At 35.7% G+C, this 27748-nt stretch overlaps 1 protein-coding gene across 17 annotated transcripts in view; it reads left to right on the top strand.

The window, feature by feature from the left end:
• DGKB (diacylglycerol kinase beta) overlaps positions 1-27748 on the top strand; it is a 394311-nt gene that overhangs the window by 84343 nt on the left and 282220 nt on the right. For 13 of the 17 annotated variants that reach the window (XM_084510955.1, XM_084510954.1, XM_084510956.1 and 10 more), the window contains exons 3-4: positions 1964-2040; positions 5250-5270. In XM_084510955.1, the coding sequence (XP_084367081.1) occupies positions 1964-2040; positions 5250-5270 (98 nt within the window). The remainder of the gene's footprint in view (positions 1-1963; positions 2041-5249; positions 5271-27748) is intronic. The other 4 variants (XM_084510947.1, XM_084510952.1, XM_084510950.1 and 1 more) reach the window with 1 other exon arrangement.

Raw genomic sequence — 27748 nt, 5'->3', positions numbered from 1 at the left:
TTATAACTATTCCTTTTGTAAATATTACTAAATTCAGATTGAGTTGAGACTCATTTATAACAAGAATATCAAAATCTTGAAGAGTTTTGCTGGGACAACCAAAGCAGGAATTACGTCCACAAAGCCTTTTCTTGACAAGTATTTCAAGCATGGAATATGCTTTGCCTTTTGGATGACTTCATTAAGGCAATATGCAGGAAAAAGGGAGGATATGTATGTTGTTCCCAGAACAGAGAATATTTTGTATCTTAATAGTGCTTAAATAAAAAAAAAAATAAAAAAATAAAATTAAAAGCAAAGATTTAATTTATTCTTAGTAAATAACATACCGCAGGTGTGTGCTTTTAATTGCAGCTGCATAGACATAGTATTCATTTAAAGATGACAAAAATATGAAGTGAAAGAAGTATGGTCATTTTTTTGCAGTTTGCCTTTTTTTACATAAGCAACAAAATTGAACAATAAAATTTGCAGTATTTCAGACTGGCACAGAAATATGACTATAGATCACAGTTTATCAAGTAAATATTTCCTGGGGCTGCCCATGAAACCAGTGAAATTTAGGTAGTTACAGTTGACAGTACATCTGATTAATGAAATTAAACAATTTTATCAAGGCCACAAATAGTCTTGGGAGTTTTAATTTAAGAAAAGATCACAACAATAGACTTTTGCAAAATGCTATGCATGTTAACAATCGAAAATGGGATGGGGGAGGGAGGGTTGTTACAAAACTATTTTGCAAATCCCCTCTTGCCATGTTTTCTCCTTCCAAGTTACATGATTTATTAAATGTACGTTTTAGATTCAGGATAGAGGTGCTCAGTTTCTTTGACTCTTAAGAACTATTGCAGTTCTTTATTTTGATAATGTAGTTCAAACAAACAAACAAAATCAGGAAGATTAGGTCCTAATGTCTGTAATTTTAAGTGTCTAACTAATTGCTCATGTGATAGTCCTGTTCATATTCCACAGTCTTTGTTTTTCTCTTTTCTTTCCAAGATTTGCTGTAGAAACAAGTGTGTAGCCATTAAGTACACCTGTTTTCTTTTGTAATCCATCTTCTGGTTCACAGATGACTGGTTCAAGGTTTTGTCCAGTGTTTTGGCCATTATGCACATTTGATCAACTACTGCATTTTAAAGACAAAACTGCTTTACAGCTGTTATTGTATTGCTGAGATACTTAGGGTGGAAAAGAGCATTATGTGCATATTTATGTGCTAAATGAATGTGAGTTCAAAGGTTTTATGTAGTGGTTATTTATTGAAATAACTCTTTTGTTATCTTGCAAGTTGACAAAATAACAACAAAATGTTTTTAAACAACAACAACAAATGGAAAAGTAAAGGTGTGGAAGCATCTATGTGATTTGACACAATTGTGCTAGACAAAGCTTGTCCTAAAGTTACTGTGGTATTTAGAATATCTTAGAGATCTACAAAAGCTGGGGTTTCAATAGTAACATTTATTTTCTGTGATGTCTGCAGAAAAAGATTTTTCTTCAAGTATGGCCTCTATCTTGATGTTGTCTGGCTCCTCTGACAGTTCCTCTACTTACTGGCACCTATGCCAGAGGAGATTTAGTAGCATTGTTGAGAATGACTATGTTTGGTAGATGACTCAGGTTTCAAGGACAAAGAAAAAAAAAAAAAAAGAAAGAAAAAGTGACTTGAAATAGCCCTTGCAAACAACTCCTTCAGAAATGTACTACTTAACAACAGTTGGAGTAAAGAATATTTCTGAGCATTCTATGTTGGCTTGCTGTTTTTTACTATTTAGTCAGAGGGTACATTATGTTCTCATTTTTTTCCTGCCCGCAGCTCTCATACAGCTAGAGAAAATTACTGATGCACATTGAGAAAAGCTATTAGCAGTTTTGTTGTTGTTTCTTTAATTACAGCTCATATTATGTAAATCAGTTTTCTGTATTTTAATTTTCTCTTTCTTCATTCTTCATCTAGATTCCACTAAGAAAATTAAGGATGTCTTAGAAGAATTCCATGGCAGTGGTGTGTTAGCAAAATATAATCCTGAAGGGGTAATTCTTCTTCTTTCTTCAATGGTCGGACATAGTGGGAAAAATGTTTACAAATGTTGTAGCAAATATAAGCATTTAAAATAGAAGAAATTCTATAAGTCAGTTGTTTGGGGTAACTGAGTCTGTTTTGAAATAAAAATATGAATATATTAAAGAACTAAAAGTTTATAAACATAATGTTAGATGCATCTGCTTAATATGACATTAAAAAAAAAAAAACTTTAAAAATAACAAAAAAATAAAAAGGTTAATTTTGTTTTCCAATTGTTTTTAAGGATTAGAAATGTTAAGCATGTTTTCATATCTTAGATGAATGAAATCTGCTAATATATATATACACATATTATTATTTTTTTATGTTATTTCTGGTAATGGGATCACCTTTAGAGGGATTTTTTTTCTCATGTTATGAAACCAAAAATTCTGCTGAATGTGTGTGCATGCATTGTCACTACAAACCCACTACCAGAGAAAATATTCTGTTTTAAATGTTAGAAAAACACAGATTGATTCCTTTTGAAGCCCTCAACTGCAATTTTTATCTGCTTAGCACATCAAAATGTAGCCAACTAAAAACCTGTTTCAGTAAGGTTTCTAAATATGCTTGCATTGTGTGGAATTCAGAGTAGAAAAATGTACTGACAGTTACAAGCATGACTGATCCTACATTTCAGGATGTGAAAGACAAGAATTGTTAAGTAAGGCAGTTATAATCCATTTTTGGTTTTTGAAATCTTCAGTTCTCTCATCATACAACGATTTCAGTTTTGTGAATTGCAGCCTTTTACAGTTCAAAGTAATTGTGTATTTGCATGTTTAAATAACATGTTTTCATGTAGGTAACATATCACATTGTCAATATTTGGTATTGGTATAGACTGGTATTTAAAGTGTTGAGATTAGTCTCACAACTAGCGGTCAAATGGTCATTTCTCCAGTTTGAGGGTATATGGAGGTTGGGTCCCAGTGAAAAGTGATCAGTATGAGCAGATGGGACAACTGCTCTTACTGAAGCCAGGTGAATTGGCAGGATTTGTGCAAAGCTGAAATTATTAAACATAGTTGGTCCTGAGCTGATTCTGTGACTCTGTACCTGTACTGGAGCTCTTCATTTTATGGTGATTTGATTGCAGCATCCTATGTACTGAATGTACTGAAACATCCAGGGATTATAGAACAGCACTGTGTCCAAAACTGTGATGAGGGTAGAAGGGGAGCAGGGAACACAAGTCAGACAACTTGCTGTGGTTCAGCAGAATTCAGGCTATTCACTACTACTGGGCAGTGTTGGTCCCAGGCTAAGCCCAACAGCTTTTTTGCTTTGCTGCTTAGTGCTTAGACTTCAGGCAGTGCAACAAAAATAAAACATAGCTAGCAGCTACTTTGGATCTAGTAGGATTTACTAGCTCAGTTTTCGTGTCTTAAGCTGCTTAACTGCAAGCAGAGCAGCCAAAATTTCTTCTGCAGCTGAGTGAATATTCCAAGTCAAACAAACTGCCCATGCACAGGTGTGTCTGTGCCTTTGGCACGCATTCAGCCTGCTATGTAGAAAAGCCTTTTACAGGAAGATTTGAGATTTGGTTGTATCAGGTCAGACAAGAACCCCTGTATCAGATATGCTATTTAAATTAAGCAATTATTATCCATAAATCAAACGAACAAATAAGCAACAAGAGCAACAACAAGAAGAAAAAATACTAAATAATTTTAGTGAGAGATACAGGAGATGTCAAAAATTTAATGATCCAGGTGAAATCAGTCACAGAGCAGCTTTTCTCTTCTATATATTGTAGATAGCACTTTGAACTTTTAAACATTCTACTTGTTTTGTAGCTGTGTTTTGTAGAGGATACCATCATGTTTCCATTTTACCTCTATTTCCTAGATCATTGTCTCATAAACACTTCAAGTATTTTTCCAGGCTCACCAATACCCTACAAAAAGGTGGTGTCAATTTTTAGCCTAATAAACATGGGGCATAGAGCTTTGGCAGATTTTGCAGTGTGATATATTTATGTATTTAAGAAAAAGTCTAAAGAACTTGTTTCAAGCATCTTGCTGCTTAAAGGCTTGCATTTATTCCACTCCATTGCTTCTTTATTGCATTTTTTTTTCTTTTTTCTTTTTTTCTTTTATATCACAAACTGATTTAATGGGACACAAATAGCAAAAGAAAAACCTATTGATATTTGAAGCTTGTTACCAGAAGTCATCTGGCTTGTTTTTCTATTATCTTATATCTTGTTGAATGAATGAGTTTTGGGTTTAGTGGAAATGATGTATCTGATTATCAGAAGGTCAGAACTATAGGAAGTTTATTTATGGTGCTTTTACTCTATGCTAGCTTTCAGTGTAGGGCAAATTACTGAAACATCTAAAAATGTTACTTAGCCTTTGCCTTTCCATCTTTTTTTCTATAATTACTGTCAAATATGTAATTAAGACTGGCTTTTATACCTGATGTAAGACACACAGGTAGGTTAACATCAGCCTGCTGGAAAGCTGCTAGTCAGGGTACTTCTAAGAAGAAGCTTTCTTCAGGGTAATTATGATTTCCAGAGGTGCTGGAATTTTTCTAAATTGACTTTGTGGATGTATCAAAGATTATCTTGGTTACTCTAGTTTAGCAAAAGTCTGGCACAGTCTGTAATTTATGCAGAGAATACCACTATATTTTCCATTTTAAGTTAGTACCTCTGACTGGGAATTAGAGGCAGCAGTTTGTGAATAAAGTTGAAAGGTAGAAAATAAATCCAGTGTCTTTATTAAAAGGAGAACAAATTGTTATAAACTAAAGCAGCAATGGTGACTTCTGAGATGGTGTCTGCTAGTATTTATCATTGCATTCTTTTTTGATTCACTTGTTTCACTAACAACCATTCTTGGCAACAAACAATTTTTACCTAATTTTTTTAAGTACACAGGGTTGAGAGAGACTAATGTACTTACTTCCTTATATTTTTCTTGGATGTCTGTCATTGCACAGTTAAAAATAAATAGCTTGCACTCTCTAATCAAGATTAGAATGCTGACCTGAACCATTTTCTTGATGTATGTGCTAATGCAAGATGATGATATTCTATCATGTCTTAAGCCTGTTCATCTACATTATTAACCTTTCAACCAAGTACGTTTATAAAAACAAACCCTAAGTGTTACTATACTGCATTAATGCATATGTCTTCTTTCTTTTATTGCATGCATTGCAGAAGCAAGATATACTTAACCAAGTAAGTAATCTTAATTTGATGGTTTTTTTTTCTTTCTCCTTTTTTCATGCCTAGAAGCACTATTTTTTTATTTTTATTTTTTATTTTGTATACCACTGAGAAGTCATTTATTAATAAATACTACCTATGGCAATTCTATCAGTTAATAGGCAAATAATTAAAAGTGATTAGCAATCTATTGTGATGATAGTGACTTTGTAGCCTTTGCAAGAGAAAGGGTTAAAGGGTTGATTGTCAACCTAAGGGTCTACTGAGAAGCTTACACAGCCTAAAAACAGGTATAAAAATACAATGAAAAAAAATGCTAGAAAAGAAGGACTAATCTGATTCAAAGATCGAAGCCGAAATTCCTTTAAGTGGTATATTCTTTATTGCAGCGCTGGATGCACGGGGGATCTCTCCACCTATCGTGCATACCTAAAGCGGAAAGCAGTCTTGAATTTATACAATCAATCTATCAATATTCTACAAGCACCTATACATATGCATTACCTATCCCCGCCTTCCCTCGCTTCTTATGCTAATTAGCCTTTTGGCACCTTGCGCCTGCGTAGAGCCTTCCAAGAATTGTGGGCAGGGGTCTTTGGGACGTGGGCAGGGGTCTTTGGGAGGAAGACCCCGAGTCTTCCTCACAGGGTACTTTTCACCTTTGGTCAGGAATCTGCTGAATTGGCATGTTTCTTAATTGCGAGAGCTGGTTGTTGCCAATTCTTCCGTTTGTTGTATCTTTATAATGAATTCCAATGTCCAGTTTTGAGATTTATAGTCCTTACGTTTGTTTCTCTGTCCGTCTGCCGCTTCCTTATCATGAGTTTCAGTGTCTTGTTTCGAGATATACAGTCCATGTCTGGGGATTGTCCTTGCCTCCCCAATGCCTCCCCAATACCTCCTTAATCAATCCCCCCTTTTCTTTTCCCATGCAAATTCTTTTGCATCAGATACTTTCATTATTTACAGTAACACAACAAAGCAGGCATCTAAACAACATGCACACAAATATTCCTAACACTACTAATGCGATTAGAGCAATGAACACTTGTTTCAACCATTGAAAATTGGGCAACCAGGAGGTTAACTTATTCCATATTTCACTAGAACTCCACGAAAGATCATCTTTACTGATATCATGTAGGACCCTTGTCTGCTTCCATATTTCTTCCAGGTCGGTAGAGATCCTTCCACTCTGATCTACATACACACAACAACTTGTGTTTATTACTGTACAGACTCCCCCTTGAGCGGCCAGTAACAAGTCTAGGGCCATCCGATTTTGTAATACTACCTGTGATAAACTAGATATCTCTTCTTGTTGAGCCTTTATAGTATCCAGAGTTTTGTTTTCTAACTTCTCTATAATTGCAGAAATATTAACTATTGCCTTTTCCAATTCACTCACTCCTAACCATGGGATAAACCATCAAACAAAACTATGAAAAGCGGTGTGTCTCTCTATCAATGGATTGTTAATTTTTTGTCTGATTCTCCGCATATGATTTCTCAAGTAACCTCGAGGCACTACATCATGTACTGTCATATTGGGGACTACCGCTCCAAGAGTGCAAGTTCCCTTCCAATTCTCAGGCAAGACCTTACAGGCTGTATCATTGCATAGCCAATACCACCCTTTTCCTTCTGGTACTGGCCAGCTGGTTGAATTTGCCCAACTGCTAGTTGTACTAATATCAATTTTTCGATTACAAGATGTCTGATTCCCCACATAAGTAGTACCTGTATTTATACAATCCTGTTTTCCCATACCCTTAGGCGGGTTACACCTTTGTACACATACATAGTAAGATTCCAACGGCACGAAGCTACTAACTTCTAGTTCCAAAACTTCTTCATATTTTCGACCCCAAGATGTGTTTTCCCACAAATTAGTCCAAGATAAGTTTGCAGGCAACGGAATCCCGATTAACGATACACCCTTATTCCCATGCTGTGGCAGATGGGTGCATACCCAACAGTTCGTCTTATTAGTTACTTGAGAAATTGTTTGTATTAAGGTCAGGTGTAAGTTCTCATCCCAAGTTGCCCACCCCGAATCCGAGAACCGCACCCCTGCAATCATTAGGATCTGGAAAACCGTAATTTTGTTGGTCCAATTGGAGTGGTGGTCTATATCCTCGCTGGGACCTTCTTCACCCTTGAATTGTGGATCCAAGCTGCTTGCTTCTTAATCTTAATGGCGGTGTGTGTTGTCAGTAATACTTGGTATGGTCCCATCCACTTTCCTTCCATTTTTCCTGTAGGGGTTGTCCTGAAAAAGTCTTCATATATATATAATTCCCGAGCTTAAAGGGGTGGATTGGTTGATCCAACCCTCTAGCCCTGGTCCCTAAAACAAATTTATGTACTTTATTTAATTGTTTCTGAAGTTCAGTTATATAAGCATATAAATATTCTGATCCTAACTGCGTTAGGTCCTCTCCACTAAATAGAAATTGCTATGGCCTTCCATATAAGATTTTGAAGGGACTCAAATTCCCTTTTATTCTAGGTTTAACTCTAATTCCAAGTAATGCTAAAGGGAGGGATTGAGGCCATGACAAATTAGCTTCTTATCCAATTTTAGCTATTTATTGTTTAATTAAATGGTTCATTTTTTCTACCTGTCCACTTGCCTGTGGTCTATAAGGAGTATGCAGTTGCCAATCTATCTTTAGAATCTTACTTATCTGTTCTACCACTTATGCACAAAAATGTGAAACTCTATCAGAAGACATTGCTACTAGAATCCCAAAGCATGGTATTATTTCATTTAACAAGACTTTAACCACTTCTCTTGCTTTGTTTGTTCGACAGGGAAAGGCTTCAGGCCTTCCTGAAAACGTGTCAGTCAGAACCAGTAAATAATGATACCCCCCTTTTCTAGGGAGTTCTGAAAAATCAATTTGCCACTGTTGCCCCGAATAATTTCCTTTACCGATTATTCCAAATTTTATTCTATTCTTGGTATTGGGGTTATTGTGTAAGCAAATGCTACATTGTTGAGTTACTTGTTTTATCATATCGTCCCACTAATGTCTGACTCAGGCTCTTATGCAGTGTGCCAGCTCCCCAGTGCGTTTTATTGTGTTCTGTAAGAACTATGGGCCATGTCAAACTAGAGGCTATTACTATGTGGTTATCTTTTAAATATACTCATCCATCTGGCTTCATTTTACCTTTCAAATCTTCAATTAATTTTAAGTCTTCTTTTGTATAATTTGGATATAGTTTGGATTTTACCGTCTGGTATCAAAGACAATGCCTTCACCTCAGTTATTTCAGCTGCCTGCTTAGCCTCTGCCAATCGATTTCCAATTTCAAAATCGGTGTTCCCCTTTTGGTGTCCCTGACAATGCATGATAGCTACCTTTTCTGGTTGTTTTACAGCCTCTAACAATTTTAAAATTTCTTCAGCATACTTTGTGTTTTCACTGAGCGGTCAGCAATCCATGTTCTTTCCAAATTGCTCCATGAGCATGTACCACGCCGAATGTATATTTAGAATCTGTCCAAATATTTACCCTTTTTCCCGCTGCCAGTTCCAATGCTCTCGTGAGAGCAACTATCTCCGCCTTTTGAGCTGATGTTCCAGGGGGTAAAGGCTTAGACTCGATTACCTGCTGAGTAGTTGTTATAGCATATCCAGCTTTACGTTGTCTTTGCATAACAAAACTGCTCCCATCCGTGAACCAAGTTTCTTCCGCATCTTCCATGGGCTCCTCCTTAAGGTCTGGTCGGCTGGAATACACAGTCTCTATAGTTTCTAAACAATCGTGAATCACAGGTTGTGCTGGAGCATCACTAAGAAAAGAGGCTAGATTCACAATATTAGTTATCACAATTTCCACGTTGTCCTGTTCTACCAATATTGCTTGATATTTCAAAATCATCAATTCTTGTTTAAGTTGTTTAAAGACTTTTTGTGCTTCTCCAGTCCAGACTAACTTTGACTGGTTAATCTTTATCAATTCACATAGAGGCTTTACCAATAGTCCATAATTATAAATCCAAAGGCGACACCAACCTGTCATTCATAAAAAGGTTTGTAGCTCCTTTACCATTTGAGGTTCTGGAGTCTGGCAAATGACTTCCTTATGTTCAGTTCCTAGTTCTCGTTGTCCTTTCGAAATTTCAAATCCCAGATAGGTCACACTTTGTTGAGCCAGCTGGACTTTCTGTCAAGAGACTTGATATCCATTTAAACCCAGAAAATTAAGACGACTTATAGTCCATTGAATACAACTCCCTTTAGTCTCAGTAGCTATTAAGAGATCATCTACATATTGTAACAAAGCACCTTCAGTGTCCGGAGGCATCCATGTTTCGAGTTCCCTTGCTAATTGGTTTCCAAAAATAGTGGGGCTATTCTTGAATCCTTGAGGTAGTAATGTCCACGTAAGCTGCGTCTTTCTGCCTGAATCGGGATTTTCCCATTCAAAGGCGAATAGGTTTTGGCTTTCTGTGGCTAAGCCTAGGCAGAAGAAGGCGTCTTTTAAATCCAGTACGGTAAACCAGACTTGACTATTCTTTAATTTAGTCAGCAAAGTATAAGGGTTTGCCATTACTGGATGTATATCCTCAGTGATTTTATTTATGGCCCTCAAATCCTGAACTAGCCTATAGCTTTTTCATCTGCCTTTTTAATTGGCAATATGCGTGCATTGTATTCTGATTCGCATTCAATCAATAATCCATACTGTAAAAATTTATTAATTATCTCTTTAATTCCTTTCCTATCTTCTATCCTCTAAGGATATTACTTAACCTTAATGGGTTTCTCTCCTGGCTTTAATTTAATAATTATTAAGGTCACATTTTTACCTCTTTCAGGGGTTTCAGTAGCCCAAACTCCTGGACATACTTGATCTGTGATCTCTAAAGGTATTTCACTTTTAGGGCCAGTTTGTATTAGTGCCAAGCTTAACACATTTGTTAGTTGTTCTTCTCCTATACTTAATTCCATTTTCCCTTTTTCAAAGACAATTTCTGCTCCTACTTGCTCTAATAAATCTCTACCTAAGAGTGCCCATGAGGAGCTAGGCATAGATAAAAATCTGTGTATGCCCCATTGTTTCCCTAACTTGTACTTCAAAGGTTCACAAAAATAAGCCTTTTCGGTTACACCTTGTCCTGGTTTCAGTTAGAACAGAGTTAATTTTCTTCCTAGTAGCTGGTGGAATGCTGTGTTTTGGCTTAGGATGAGAAGAGTGCTGATAACACCCTGATGTTTTAATTGTTAAAGAGCAGTGCCCATACCAAGCCAAGGACACCTCAGCCCCCCCCCCCGCCCCGTCCTGCCAACAGGCAGGCTGGGGGCGCAGCAAGAGCCGGGAGGGGACAGACCCAGGACAGGCGACCCAAACCAGCCAGAGGGGCATTCCATACCATCCGACGCCAGGCCAAACAATACATAGGGGTGGCTAGCCGGGGGGAGGGGGCCGGACCGCTTGGGGCCAGGCCGGGCATCGGTCAGCGGGCGGCGAGCAACCGCACCGTGCATCACTTGTTTGTACACATTATTAGTAGTGGTACTATTATCATCATTGTATTATTATTATTATTATTATTATTATTATTATTATTATTATTATTATTATTATTATTATTATTTTGTCTTATTAAACTGTCTTTATCTCAACTCACGGGCTTCACTTTCCATTTCTCTCCTAGCTTCATTATAACCAGTGGAGGATCCGCTAGGGTAGATTCCCCAAGTCCCCGTTATTCCTGTTGAAATCAGGGGTCTATTATCCTAGGAAAAGGCTAGTCAATTTGTCCTCCGAAGCCAGGTCCAAACCGTTTTGTTTTATTTATTTATTTATTTATTTATTTTCATTACATTTCAGAGTTGGTCCAAAAATTCCATAGGGGTTTCTTTTAGACCTTGTTGGAAGCATATTCTCAATTCCCAATTCATCCAGATTTTAGTATTTACTTAACTGTTCATAATTTTCAGGATGATTCGGGTCTTAGTGGGGGTCGGTCAGGGGAATGCAATTGTCCACAGTTCCCTGAGCGATCCCATCAGCAATCTGAGCTCGCACATGAACTCAGGTTGTTTTAAGAGTTAACTGGTTTTCTGTTTCTGTGACAACTCTCTCGGACCCATCATGGTCCCTTTGCCCCAAAGGGCTAACACCCATGATTTTAAGATCTCTGCCTCGGGCAGAGGCAGAACCATTATCATTCCTACATCCTCTTTCCCTGCTCATTCAACTTCAAACACCTTTAACACTTTCAACAACCCTTTTAACACTTCCTTTATCTTTCTCCAGCCTGTACTTCTCTAATGCCATCATCAAAGGCTCAGTCAGGGGCCAACTTAATTCTGTACCTTTTCCCACCAAGATGCTGAAACATCAGTATACAGCATTTCATCCTGTTCTGCTTCTCAAAAAACAACATTAACTGTAGCAAAATATTATAGTTTAAAGTTCCATTTAGGGGCCACTTTTCTCCACATTCCAGCTTATAAAGCGGCCACCACTGATTACGATATTTTATCAATGTTTTCCTGTTCACACTTCCACCGGCAGATCCTCCAATATCCTTCCAATGACTTAAAACACATCCTAACACACTTTTCTTTAAAATTTCACTGCTTGTTTGCCCCCCCATTTTCCAGTTTACAGTTTCAGAATACACATGTTACTTGCAAAAGCGTATCACAAAACGTATCACTCACAAAAATACGGGCACGCAATATCTTTCAGTAGCAATGTCACAAAACTACTATTACCAGCAATATTGCCAAAATCACAATAACAATAGTCAGAGTCAAATTCCACATGCGATAAGTCAGAAAACCGAACTGTGTAACACCGTAACGATATCTCTCTTATAACAATGCCACGAACCTACTATTACCACCAGAAAAATAGCCAAAATCACAGTAACAATAACCAAAGTTAAATACCATACTCCATGAGTCAGAAAACCGAAATAGACAACACAATTCCAGATGGACCTTAAAGCGAGCTCTTTCCTTAAGGTCCCCAAATATACTTATGGTGCTTACCACAAAGTATATACCAAACACTGCCTCGCAGAAGATCACCTTCTGACTTACAGACAGTTCCAGATACAGATGGACCCCAAGGTCCCCAGATATACTTGTGGTACTAACCACAAAGTATATACCAAATACTGTCCTGCAGAAGTCACCTTCCGACTTACTGGACAGTCCCAGATGACCGGTCTACCAGAAAACCAAACCAGAATAAAGAATATACTCACTTACAATGATGGGGTCCTTGTCTGCCTCCGCAGTGATCCGGTGAGTCGAGGAGTCCCTCCGGGAAATCCCGGGGGTACCCTAGGGAGTCCTGTCCCCAGCGGGTCCTGCGGTCCGGCAGAGAGGTCGTCCCATCTGGGGTGCCAGATTGATTCAAAGATCGAAGCCGAAATTCCTTTAAGTGGTATATTCTTTATTGCAGCGCTGGATGCACGGGGGATCTCTCCACCTATCGTGCATACCTAAAGCGGAAAGCAGTCTTGAATTTATACAATCAATCTATCAATATTCTACAAGCACCTATACATATGCATTACCTATCCCCGCCTTCCCTCGCTTCTTATGCTAATTAGCCTTTTGGCACCTTGCGCCTGCGTAGAGCCTTCCAAGAATTGTGGGCAGGGGTCTTTGGGACGTGGGCAGGGGTCTTTGGGAGGAAGACCCCGAGTCTTCCTCACAGGGTACTTTTCACCTTTGGTCAGGAATCTGCTGAATTGGCATGTTTCTTAATTGCGAGAGCTGGTTGTTGCCAATTCTTCCGTTTGTTGTATCTTTATAATGAATTCCAATGTCCAGTTTTGAGATTTATAGTCCTTACGTTTGTTTCTCTGTCCGTCTGCCGCTTCCTTATCATGAGTTTCAGTGTCTTGTTTCGAGATATACAGTCCATGTCTGGGGATTGTCCTTGCCTCCCCAATGCCTCCCCAATACCTCCTTAATCAAATCATATGAACTGTTGTTGTTTTTAATGACTTAATTATTCTTTGTGTAAAAACAAACAAAAAAAACCTCTAATTTCCTTTTTTGGGGAGGAGGTGGCTGGAACATGAGAACAATGGAAAAATCAAGAGAATTAAACGATTAGTTTTGTAGGAACCCCTCACTTTCTAGTGTCAAAGGCCAGCTGAGCTTTTGGGCATGTACTGTCAGGAGTACTCCCTGTTCACAGAAGGACTTGGTCTTCTTCAGGTAACCAGTATTACTATTTTAGTAAGTTGAAGGAGTGACTGTGATGTGTCCTGAAATAGAAGGCGCTCAGATTAAAGCATGGTATCTAGTACCAGACTTGAGACTAATCTCATTATTATTTTTGCCAGCAATATTGTAACAAGAAATAGCTGAATACTAATAGAATCAATTCACTAAACCAAATTCTGGAACTTTCTCCAAAATGGAGAAAAATCTGATTATGCTGGAAAAGTTTGATGACATTATGGAGTTTAGTAAACAGAAGTGTAATGAAAGGCTCTAGTGCATGTCATTAGTGTGATGTGCCCTGGGTCTAGTGGTACTGCTAGATAAAGAACTGAGTATGGTCTCTGATGACAAGATTATTGCAAAGCATCACTGTGGTATGGTCATGAAGAAGACAAACAACATCACTCAGGTATTGCAATAGTGTTCCTGTGGCAATAGTGGACTGAGATCAAGATGAGGCTTTTGAGAATAGGTAGATTTGTTCGGCTAATTGACATAAGTGGAAAACTAGGTAGACTTTCCAGCACACACAAATATAGATTAAAATAAAGTTTTTTGTGCTGTTTCCTCCAGCTACATTTTTTGATCTGTTAGAAAATATTAATTTGCTGTAAAGACTTTGCCTTTTTATAATATATAAAGCAAATATTCAAGTACAGATAACCAATCAGTAATATTCTTTAAAAGGGTACGGTGGAGATCTCATCTTTCTGCTTTTAGCCAGTATATGTGCCACAAGGTGGGACAAGCTGAACTCACATTGGAATTAATTTACAAAAAGGTTGGTAGGATGTGAAGCATTATAGGAAATCCATTACATAGGAGAAACGTGTCCCCCACATATAATCACCTGAAGACTTACGAAAGGATTCTTTCTAGCTAGAAAAGAGAAAAAGTTCTTAACTTGTGAGTATCACCAGCAGAAAACTCTTTCATGCAGACACTGGGTGCTCAGCATTCTTCTGGGTTTCTGAGCAGAATTTCTAGGGAAATAGCTTCCTGGATACCTAGAGAGCTGGGAAGCGTGCCAGATGGAAATGCTGGCAGCCTGGCTGTGAGCCTGCTTTCTGTGGAAAGTGTTGAGGGCACTGAGGTGTTAAATGTTTCAGATAGTCAGTTTCTGTTGCAAAACTGTTCAGTTCTGAACATTTTTAATGATCTTTACTGTTCTTCCTTTTCTCTTCTTTCTTCAGTTTGTGGTCATGAATTCATCTTTCCCTCCTTGACATCTTAGTTCTCGTTTGAAACTTCCCCTCTCTGACATAAGCTCCAGACATTTTTGTTCTTGTCCTCCTGTTTTTTTTTTTTATTATTATTATTATTATTTATTTATTTGTTTGTTTTGTTTGTTTGTTTGTTTGTTTGTTTTTGTATTGTGCAATACTCTATGTTAAGCTTTAGGAGCCTCATACTGCTTTCATTTACATGGTATCTATTTTAATTCTCATTAGTTTTTAAATGGCTAACTCAAGTCTATTTTGCAATTCTGAGGGATGCTGTTTCAAAATGGTTTAAAATAAAGAGTTTGTTGTTGTTGTTTGTTTAGTAGGGTATCACTATTCAGGGAAAAGTTAATAGGAAATTTTAAGCTGTCTTGATACTAAAAGAGATCATTCTATTTCAAGGAATATTATTCTTGAAACTACACCATTTTTAAAGGAAAGCAAATGAAAAAAATATGGAGGGTTACACTGATGTCTGTTTTATTTTAAACATTTTATTTGAAGAGTGACAGACTACTCTGACAACATTTCAGCTACTCTAACAGCATGAAAAGTGTATAGTATGGTGCCAATTATGGTATGGAGTTATAAAGTATGAAACATTGCTGTCCTCATTTTTTTAATAGCAATTGAAATATCATCTAAATTATTCTCTTGATAAATTGAAGTAAGCACAGAAATAAATTCCTTCAGAAAGGATACTTTTTTAGTGAATTTTTATATTGCTATTAATGAATGTTTAAAATTGATGCATTTCAGCTTAAGTATGCATGCAATGGTGTGATGTTTATTCATAATTAGGATTTGCAACTATTCTATTAGTCATCAGGGATAGGTTTCATAATATTTAACTGCTAGGATGAGATTAAATAGCAAAGTATTTTTGCTCTATTTTTAATTGTAATAAAATATGAGAAAACAACAACAACAACAACGAAGGAAAATACATTTTGTTAATACTGTATCCAAGATTTTCCACAGTAGTTTTATCCCGATAAGAGTTACACTATATTTATAAAGATTTAGTAGATACAGCTAGCATTCACAACAATTAATGTAAAGTCATCATCTGTGCAATATGCCAGTGGTGCAGTCCTATGGAATGCAATATAGAAGTCTAAACTCTATAAATGGTATTATACATTTATGGAAAAAAAATAAATGTTTATAGAGAAGATATCCTTGAGGAAGTAGAAGTGGTTCTAGCTCTAATCAGTATTTATCAGATCTTAATGCATACCCATGTTTACATGGAGTATCTTTTTGGAAAGAAACCATATAGGCTAATCAATGCATCAATGGGCAAAAGAAAGAACAATTTAACTTTCCCACTGCATATAACAAACACTCTGAAATCATTTTAACAATTAAGTATTTTACAGGCTATGAACATAATTGCTTTCTAAGAGACAGGAAGCAAGGCTCATTCTCTAGTCTGTTACAAATACAATGAGATGATAATAATGAAAGGTGGATGTGATTTCAAATTCGTTTTGTGACATGGATTTCTAGAAACATATCCTCATTTGTTGGCTATTGGATTCAAATCATTTAAACTGAACATGAAGAAAATTAGGTTAACGTTCCAGTGCTTGAAGTTTCCAATCACTGTTGCAGGTTGCCCTTATTTTTTATTTACTTATTTATTTTCTTTCAGACTTCTTTGTTGTTGTTGTTGTAGCTATGTTTAAAATCTCTTAGATGACTATTTAGAAAGTTAGCCAGCCTTAGCATTGTCAAGAGTTCGTAAATATTTCAGAATTGCTCTTGTCAGAATGCTTTAGGAATAAACTACTTGTAACTTAAATACACATTTTACTTGTCTCTACTTGTTGGGCTGTGCTCTCAGTGAATCACTATACATGTATGTATATATTAATATTATCAAAGAAATAGCAGTGGAGAGGTATTTGGACTCTTTGCCAAACAGACAACACTGAAGAAAAGGAAGAGGGGAAAAAAAAAAAAAAAAAAAAAAAAAACAGACAAAAAAAGCTTTCTTTAAAATAAATAAATAAATAAATGAAAAACCTAGAAATTCTGTGCTTCATTTATGACAGTAAAAATTCTGAAGCTACCAAATGGATGCTTATTTGTTGGTAAGCACATATGATGCTTGTAAATACGTGTGCTTACGTTACCTGGTCAGACACACAACTGATCTATTTTATTTTCCTATAAAAGATATTATCTAGAAATTACAGAGAATGTCCAGACTCTCTAATTTCTGACTTATATCTCTAAATATAGTTAATTATTATAGGTTTACCCAGGCTGAATTAGGAAAGACTGGTTAAAGTGCTTTACCCAGGCTATTTGATTATGACTTTTTTTTTATGGTTTTCATTCTGAGGTACAAATTTTTTGTTTTGTTTTGTTTGTTGGTTTGTTTTATGATGATGACTACAATTAAAATGGATTCATGTGCATGGGGCCATCTAGGTACTGTTTATGAAACTGCAGAGATAAACAAAATATAGAAAAATACTCTTAATCATAACATACTGCAAAAATTAGTCAATTAATGGAAATGACTTGGGGTTCTCTTGTGAAGTACATGTAATGTTGCTAGTATTAGTCTGTGAGTATATATAATTCAGTAGGTGATGGTGGTAATTTATTTATTTCTATTCTTTTAAATTTTAGTGAGAATAAACACAAATGTAGTTCAGCTAACACATCTCTGTTTTCCTAAAGGCTGTAAATTTACTCAGTGCTATGTGGATGAAAACTCTTGCCAACTAGAATAGGACATTTTAAATTTTCTTGCATTGGTACCAGTGACTATTTGAAGTGAAAAATTCAAGTTATTCAGGCTCAGATTACACTAAATCTCAATTAAAAAAAATAAAATTATAAATTGTAACAGTTATGAAAGTTTGTCAGTTTTTATACAGTAAAACAGTGACTGTTCACATGGCATGTTCATAAATTATTTTTCTTTCTAAAAGTGTTGTAGCAAAAATATATTTTTAATATAAGTAGCTGAAATAGCACCCATAAAAGTTTACAATTAACAGGGTATTCATTCCTTTTAAAATTAATGAGAATGCTATTGATACAAAATGCTTTTAGAAAAATATTATTATGAACTTTAGCCCTTTTATGAAACTTACATTTTCAGCCACATTAGTCTATCAGTAGGTTTTTGGAGTTTCTTCACCAGAAGATAAATTTTTTGGTTAAACCTGGACTTTGTTGTAACTTACTATTTTTCAGGGACTTGGTGTTTTATTCTGAAGCATACTTTCTACACCATTTTTCCTAAATTCTATAATAATTTCAATTTTCAATAGTCCAGTTCTGCTTGGGCAGTATGCAGATTATCTACTCTTTACTTTAAGTATCTAATATATGTTTCTTTGAACATTCTTTATTGATAGTACATGTTAAATGGACCCTGGCTGCTAATCTGCTACAGGATCATTCTAAATGTTTCTGCCTTAGCACTTTTTCTAAAATTAAAAATTTTAAAAAAGGCTTTGTCTAGCATATATAGTAACTATATATAATTATATATATATAATATGTTAGTTTGTGTGTAGCACATATGAACATACATACTTAAGTACATTTATAATAATTTGATAAAAAAAAAAACCTGCTGGTGTTAAGGTGGTTATATATATATATTTTTTTTCGTAGTTGGATATAAGACTAGGATGAAACTGCAGTGGTTGGTTCTAGATTTATCTGAATAATTAACATCGACTTATTTTAATAGCGTGAGAGTGTGGTAAAAGGCTATGCTGAAAAAAATGTTATTATATTAAATTGAGTCTTCAAAATTTCTCTTAAGATACTTTGTAGAGTTTATTTATTGGAAGAGACATGCTAGTTATTCTCAAATGTTGCAGAGTAATTATTTTTGATAGGAGACATAAAGGGAAGATTTTTGGCAGTTATATATGTCTGTAGTATTGATGTTATCCAAACATTATTTGACCATATAGAATATTGGTAGGAGCTGGTTATGGAAGCATGTGATTTATTTATTTTCTTAACTGTAAGCATTCATGCCAGTAGATGACCATTTATATGATGTTTTATCTAAGAAATCATTTCATTTGGTTTCCAGAATTGTTATAATACAGTTAGGTCAAAAATGTATTAAATCAAATGCTTAAATCAGTAGATGTTAAGGGTTTTCATTTGAACCAACTTTACCCCCAATGTACAAAGGCAGGTTCCATAAAGAATTCCAAATTTAATTTAAATTTCTCATTATAATGAACATTAGCAATACATTTTTAAACAACAAAATCTTATGTGTTCTCCTTTGATTTGTTTTCTAGATTGTTATCCCTCTCTGATAGTCTCTGCTTCCTCCTTCTCCCCTACGCCCCCAAACAATATTTTGGCCAAAGTCACATTTCATTACAAAGCATTGTCAGAATCAATGAATCTTCAATTCTTGGACATTTACCAGTAGCGCTTTTCACAACTTGTTATATAATTGTTGCTAATGCACTAACACCAATGGAACTTTGCAGTTGTCATAGCATTATGTGAAACTGAAGGCCCTGTTACATCTTCTCTTTTGTCAACAGTTCATTTTTCAGATACTGAGTCCATATAAATTGTGTAAAAAGAAATAATAATTAAGAGGACCCATGCACAAACAAAAATAACCCAGAGATATTATGGTCCATAGATTAAAGCTGATAACATTTTTGGCACTATTTGGAGATGTGGCAAAATAATTTAAAAAGTACTTAGTTGAAAATTACATTTCCAAATTCTCTATTTCCATATTCTCTGAAATGTTCTCTTTAATTAGTAAAAGCCATATTTCACGGGAGTCTGCTGGAAAGAATGATTTATTTTGTTAGGGGATTCCATTATCTCCACTAGCAGTATGGGTCTCCCCAGGCATCTGGAATTCACTCACAGAGTCGACTCTTATTTACAGCAGCAAAAATTTAATGGTACCCCTATATCAGCTCAACCTGGGTGCCTCCAAGGACGGACCTTGCTCGAGACTTTCCCTGGGTCAATCTTTGTTTCATCAGCTACAGTCCAATCAGTTCTTAACATATATGTTATGTTTCTTCATTGGTGGCTCTTTGTTGCGGGGCAGGATGTCTTATCTGCTGGGTATGCCTCTCATCCAGTGCTGCCCCCAGTCAGCACATTCATTTTCCTCCTGTCCATGCCACCCAGACCCCAACACTATGCCGCTCAATGGTGCTCAGTCACCACTACATACCACATTCAGGTTATGCAGAGCTCTTACTGCAGCCAAAAACTTCACCAAATATACTCCATTAATGGCAAACAATAGCCACCCGAGTTTCTTACATACCTGTAGCTTGTTTTCCTTTCACATTTTTTTTTTTCATTTTATTTTCAGGATGATGAAAATAGTGGCCTATGTTGAATTATCTTTTACAATTTTATAAGAACAAAAAGGCAAAAGAGAATGTGATATCTCTACCCAGAAATTCTCTGAAAATATTTCCAAACACTAGAACATGCCTTGTTCCCATTTACGTGGCCTGTGTGGTAAGGAGGAATAAAAGAAGTTGCTGTTCTAGCCCCCACCCCCTGGCCCATCCACAGTGACAACTCTTTTGTCAAATGAGTATTAGTAAATTTCTTCTTTGCATCTTATAAGGATTTATAAAACAAGTGGAGTGATACATCTTCTCTTCCTTCCTTCTGTTTGTCAGCCAGTAAAGCTGGCTGCTACTTGTACACCAGCTATGAAAATACAGGAGGCAGTTAGATGCCTCCTTTTGCAGTTTTTCTTCAGGGTACATCTTGAGTCAAAAGCAGTCATTTTTCTCTGATTAAATTTGTTCTCTTCAAATGTTTAATATAGTAGGAGTTCAACAATTTCATACCATATTTAAAATATCTGAATAGTATTCTTTATAAAGAATGCAAAATCTGCTTTACTTGTGTATATCCTATTTTTCACTGAGAAACCATTTTTTATGTATTCTGAGTGTCAGGATATAGTGAGATATGATATCTATAGCATGGAGAGTTTTGTGTATATTGGCACAGAACATACATGTAAATGCATAAACCTTCACAAAATGAACACATGCATCTTTCTTTATCTTACATTTCTATGTACCATTGGAAATACAGAAGAACAAATCACAGAATTGCACACTTTTACTTCAACAGGAGAAAGGATGAAGCCAAATACTCACAGCAGGCATTTCCTGCCTAAGCCTGTTAAGCTTAGACTGTCCTCAATATCTTTTTTCTTGGAGTCCCATGTATACTGGGAAACTGAAACCGAAGAGTGGGAAGTAAGAGCTCTGCTTTATGCCATGGATGTAGAGTAGAAAGTGAAGTATTATATATGCATGCTTTAAAGGTATTAATGAGGTAAAAAACTTCACATATCTGTGAAAAACATGGTGTATCTGCAAATAAATTTTTTTATAATTATGATAGCACTATAGAAAATAATGGTCAGTTTTTATGGTCAGTTTTGAAGTATTCTGTGCAGTAACAGAAAAATAAAATTGCACATTTTAACTGAAAATAAAGAGGGATTTTTAATACCTATAAAAATCCAAAATTAATTGTAATATTTTTGTATTTGTTTCTTTACAGAACTATCATTATTTAGTCATATTGATAAGTCTCATACTATAAATCCTCTTGAAAGGATTTATAGGAAAGGAAATCCTGTTTTTCCTGAAAACTGTAATTTATTTTTCTTACTAGTTGCCAAGGCTTTAATCTCTGAGTAACTTTCGACTCTACAGTCAAGATTCCTTAGTAACATTTTTTTCTAGTTAAATGATTGTCTTTTTTTTTTTTTTTTTAATATGTTTTTTCTATTCTGTCATAGGATTTCCTGTGGTATGTTGAAACAGGACACATTAATGATCACAATCCAGAGGTGGGGAAGGAAAGTAAAAGGCCAGGGTAAAGAATTTTCTCCGGAGTAGGCTTTTTAAAAATATTGTGGTGGAAAGATAGGAGAACAGCTCAGAACATTTGGTCAAAGCCATTAGGGAGTTTTCCAGTAGCTTTTAGCAGCTGGGTAAGAGGGAAATAGAATATTTCCCAGAGGCACATTTCCTCAGTAAGATTCTGAGATTCTGTGGAAGCGCTTTCCTTTGGATCTTACCTCAGTTTTTCCACTGAATTCAGATGATTCCATATAACTAGGTTGCCTTTAAATGCGGTTGACATCTCTTGAGTCCAAACACAGAGTTTGTAGCTCGTTTCCAGCATTACCCCAGCCCCACACTCACTTACCCAGTTGTGCCTCCTTGGCTGCTGTGAGAATGAAGGAAATAAGGAGCAGAAAAAATGATGGTGGGAACAGAGGTGTTAACAAATTGGTAGAAGGATTGGTAGTCACCACTGTTTCCACGCCACTCCCCTTGTGCCTGCCTGGCTTAGAGGTAACCTCCCCACATACTGTAGTTAGTCCACAAATGGGATCATCACTCTCTCCAGATTAGACAAAATAGTCATTGTATGGTATTACCTTTTGTAGCTGCTGCTTTGTACATGCATATAGCTAGTGTTGTTTTAATTTTGTATTATATTTTCCAGTATCTATAGAATGTTGTAACTGTTTTCCTTAAGTAACTGTCTTATATTGTCTTATTCCAAGAACATTGTTATGAGGAAAATTTTTGTTTCTGTTTTATCCTGGTTCTTAAAGGGCTATTTGAGGAGAGGAATTTTCTTCAAAGCAATGGGAGTTGGCAGAGCAAATCTTAATTGTTTGTGTTTGTAGCTTACTTGTAAAATGAAAGATGCCATAAACTTCAGAAAAATTTCCACCCCAACACATTGATCGAGTTTGGGTTCTCAAAAAAAAAAAACAAAACACTCTGTTAAAACCAAAGATCTGGGCAAATCTATCCATATTTGCTTAGTTAGATATCGTAACAGCAATATTTTCACGTTGTCTGGACACATTAGTCTATTTTATATCAGCTCTATAAAAACTGTTATTCTTAAGCATAAGATCCCATTAGCCCTCTTCATTTAATAGGGCTAATGGGATGCTGGCATGCATTAAAAGGATTAAAAGGCCAGCAGGTCAAGGGAGGTGATCCTCCCCCTCTACTCTGCCCTGGTCAGGCCTCACCTGGAGTACTGTGTCCTGTTCTGGGCTCCCCAGTACAAAAGAGACAGGGATCTCCTGGAAAGACTCCAGTGGAGGGCCACAAAGATGATACAGGGCCTGGAGCATCTTCCCTATGAAGAAAGGCTGAGAGACCTGGGTCTGTTCAGCCTGGAGAAGAGAAGACTGAGAGGGGATCTCCTCAATATATAAATATCTGAGGGGTGGGAGACAGAAGGATGTAGCCAACCTCTTCTCAGTGGTTTGTGGGGATAGGACAAGGGGCAATGGCTGCAAGTTAGGGATATGGTTTAGTGGGGACTGCTAGCGTTAGGTCAGAGGTTGAACTCGATGATCTTGAGGTCTCTTCCAACCTAGAAATTCTGTGATTCTGTGAAGTTAGAGCACAGGAAGTTCCGCTCTGACATGCGAAATAACTTCTTCACGGTGAGGGTGATGGAGCATTGGAACAGGCTGCCTAGGGACGTTGTGGAGTCTCCTTCTCTGGAGATATTCAAGGCCTGTCTGGACGCCTACCTGGGCAGCCTGCTCTGAGGAACCTGCTTTGGCAGGGGGGTTGGACCCAATGGTCTTTCGAGGTCCCTTCCAACCCCTACAGTTCTGTGATTCTGTGAAAATAATAGTTATTTGCTCTGATAGAATTTTTTTGTATGTAATCTATTCATACATTAACATGAGCAAGACAAAGAAAAACAAAACAAAAATAATAAGTGTTTTGGACTAACACAGATTTGACAAAAATTTAGTTGTAAAACATATGCTGCATCTGAGAAGCCCTATCCCAAAGGTGCAGAATGACCTTTCTGAGCAATCTGCAAATATTGCTCACTGCTTGTTTCATAAATAACACAATATGCATGTTTATATGATGAATATTTTATTATATATATAATAATACACAAAATAGTTCTGTTTCTTTTATTTGTACACTTAGATCCAAAATGGAATACTTCCACTCTGAGTAAAGTTATCACCCGACTCTTGTATAGCAATTAAAAAAAAAAAAAAAGTCATTTTCTAGAAAAAGAAAAGCCATTCTGTATAAAATCTACCCAATTACCTTACATTCTTCTATGTGTCTGGAATATCTGAAAGATTTTGGTGTCTTTTTTCATACATCTCTCTGACCAGCCTGATTTCTTAAACATGTTCGGATTACCTCCTCATTCAAAGAACTCTTTTAGTAATTTGTTCTGTAACAAATGTACAAGTAAATATTTAACAATTTGTTGGAATAGACATACCTGTTTTGTTTGTTTGTTTGTTTATTTTTCTCCATGAATTCTCAGATCTTTTATTAAGGTTTGGTACTCTCTAGTGAAAGAGATAGGAGTTTGAACTTCCCCAGGCAAAGAAGGGAATTCAGCCATGGTATCCCACTCTTTGGGAGTATCTACCAGAATTTTTTTCTCTCAAAGGTGGGAATATTGTCACTTTCCCTGTCCTTTCAAAATGGAATAGTGATCTTCACCACACTTGGTGCACCATCCCTTTTCTTAGACATTTTTTGTGAACATGTATAGCAAGACCCAACAACACAGATTAATTTATTTGTCTTAAACGTAAGGTAAAGGGTGAGTTTTTTCAATCCAGTGAAGATTGAAACATTTTTGTTCACATTCAGAAACAGGTTTGTGGAAGTTATAGGTAAAAACCTAAAGAGTTTATCAAGTATTAGTGCTTTATTAGCAATATATATATATATATAAAGTAGAGCACTATTAGCACTTGAGCTAGGCCTTCCAGATCTTAATATGACTAAGGACATCAATATAATACCAAAATCCAACTTTAAGCATTTTAGTTCCTTTTCTGAACTGACCCATCTTGTTCTTATTAGACTATAATTATCTGCTTGGTTTTATAGTTACAAAAATGAATGGGTATGCACAGTGCTGTGAAGTCATACCTCATCACAGGATGTTAATGAATGGGCACAGTTAATAAAGGTGTGAAAGGCACCTTTGGATGCCTTTCTCTGTAAATTTGTCATGATACATAGTCACATGCAGTGAGACAAATCCAGGTAATTTCTTTCAGCAGTCAGTCAATCATTTAGAACTCATTATAAACTTTGCTTTATTTCTTCTTTTTTCAATGTATAGCACAAATACATTTGTGGGGAAAGCTTACAGAAAAACAATACCTATGGATCAAATTCTTGTTGTCAATTTGAAGCTGAAATCAATTTTGAAATTTTGTGGATAGTTAATTAAATGTTATGGTTATATCTGACAATTTGTCACATAAACAAGATGCTTATTTTTAGCTTTCCTCTACACTGAGTCATAGTGAGTCCAGTTTAATGTTTGCTTCCAGAAAAGCTAAAAGTGATTAATCTTTGACACATTTATTTGCTATAAAGATTTACAAATGTAAGTGTAAAGTGTACAGTTTTACTTCTGCCTTCCATCCTTTCTCCTTTTCTTCTCTTTAGGTTAGATACATGCTTTGTTTTTGAATTTTTGGCAACTGGAAACACTGGATAAAATGTATAACTGGGAAATTATGAACATAAAAGTTACTTCTAAGTATAGTAATATTATTTTAATATCACTAATATTAAAGTCAATGTTTAATAAGTATTGATATTTTAATAATTGAGTATTTCTAATATCATTACAATATTATATAGTGATATTTTTATGTGGAAAATAGTGTTTAAGTGAGTTGAACCTTGATAGTGCTTTTGAATGTATAATTTTCTGGACTTATATCAAAAAGTTTCAGAACTAAATGAAGTTTCATTATACAAGCATTGTAAGACATTATAGTGTTCTAGAAGATTATAAACATCTATAAAGCTTTATTTTGTGACTTTTTTTTTTTTATAATTTTGAGATATAAGAAATAGAGCTCCAGTATATTTCTCAAATGAGTTATTTAAGATATAGAATAGGATTCCAGTTACATATAAACAATATAAAAACACCTACTTTTCTGTGACCTATTGACAATGTAGTTGGCACCCATTTATTATTTGCGTCAAAACTAAAACAGCACAGTTTGTGGGTGTTTTTTTTTTTTTTGTTGTTTGTTTGTTTTTGTTTTTGTTTTTTCTTTCTCAGAAGATGTAGACCAAAATGATTAGGAAGTTCTTTCATGTTCCTCTAATTATTGGCTGCTTTGACCATGTCCTTATATTAACCTTATATTAAACCCTGTTACACTGAAAATTTTCTTGATATCCCTAAAATTGTGACCATAATCTCCCAAACCCCTCATAGTCTCCTATGAAATGGTATTCATTAATTCATGTGTCAAGTTAATCATAGTCAATTTGGTATATCCTAGAACACTCTTATCCTCTCATTTAGGAAACATCATGGAAAATGCTTTTCAAAATGCAAAATCCTTCTTTCACAGGTTCATTTAAATTCAGCTGGAGCTTCTGAAAGCCAAGCAACTGTTGAGAATTAAGCAATTAGCATGCATACTTAAGAAAACAACATCCACGATTATAGCTTATATATTGTTCTGATAGTATTGGTAGGAACTGCTTATTTAATGCTTATGAATTCATTAACTGCAACAAATTATTTTCAAGTCATCCTAAAATATATTGAACTTTTCATCTGAGAAATTCTGGTATGACATTGAGATTTAAAAAGAAGATGTTTGCATAGCTGAGTGAGTGTGATGCATGTCAGTGTGGAAAATTAATGTCATCTTGACTTTTTATTTATTTATTTATTTATTTTTATTTTTTACTGTTTGGTTCCCAAAGCGTTGTGTGGTTCCTTTGAAAAGCATTGTTAGTGGGGGAGGGTGGATAGAGGTTATGCTAGTAAGTAGAGAGAGGCTATTTCATTACTGAAGCATCTTCATGTTTTGAACCATTAAAATTCTAAGAGGAAAAAAGAAAACTGCCTATGATTGCAGAACAGAAAGATGTTCATAGTATTTTGTGTTATTCCTCTTTTCTGTGAAAATTGGGCTGAGATTCAGCAAACATTTCCCATCGTTAAGTGTTCTATTCTAAATGACCCATACTCAATACTAAAAATAGTACCATAGAGCTCTAACACCTGTAACATGAGTCTTCTACTGTGGTCCTCGTGGGATTTCTTTTAAGGAATTATTTATTTTTTTCTGCTGCTGTATAAAGTGTTATGTTTATTACAATGGAGAGAGATAATAGAGAAAGCAATGAAAATAATTTGAAGTGTGCCTTTTTTGGAAACTCTCCTCTTTCTCATTTGTGAACTAGATGTATAATCAAAACTACTGCTAGATCTGTTACAGTCTAGTGCCATTCTGCTCTTTACTGTAGATAGAAAAGCAAACCTTCAAAAATCACTACAGTCCATTAGAGCTCAGTTCCTATTACGATAATCTGCACTAAGCATATTAGATCCTCTTGAAAATATTACTCAGCTATGGAGTATTAAAATCAAGGATTTTGTGTTTTTTATATAGACAAGAACCTAATCACAGGGATCTGTTCATAAAAGGACTGTTGCAGAGGATTTATTTGTTACGGCATGTGTATTTCTATCTCCATTTTGGACAATTAAAAGCATTTCTCACGTGTATCCAAGTCATTTACTAGTTTCCAGACAACTTTCATCTTCATTTGAAAACTTTTGGGTTATCTGATTTGTTGTATGCATGTTGCTACTTCATTAGGGGTTCACAGATCACAGAGCATATGAGAGCAAAGGATAAAGCACTTTCAGCTGAAGAAATCTAAGTGTAAAAGAGTGTTACAGAACAAACACATTATTTCCTCCTTTGCTAGCCACTGTAATCAGTGGCAGTCAGGGTGTCAAATATATTAAGTGGGCATGGCAACCAAGTCATGATATCTGTTGTCTTTCTGGCCAGAAATTATGTTAGGAATATTTGATTTGGGGGTGCTGAGATAAAAGATGATCTGACCATCTTTAGAAAATAATGAGAACTTTGAACATCTTTGAGAAAGTCTTCAGGAAGAAAAAAACACATAATTTTAACCTTATTTTTTAACCCAAATCTC

Source organism: Aythya ferina (assembly GCF_964211825.1).
Source record: "Aythya ferina genome assembly, chromosome: 2".
Taxonomy (NCBI): domain Eukaryota; kingdom Metazoa; phylum Chordata; class Aves; order Anseriformes; family Anatidae; genus Aythya; species Aythya ferina.
This window is presented reverse-complemented; position numbering and strand designations above follow the sequence as displayed.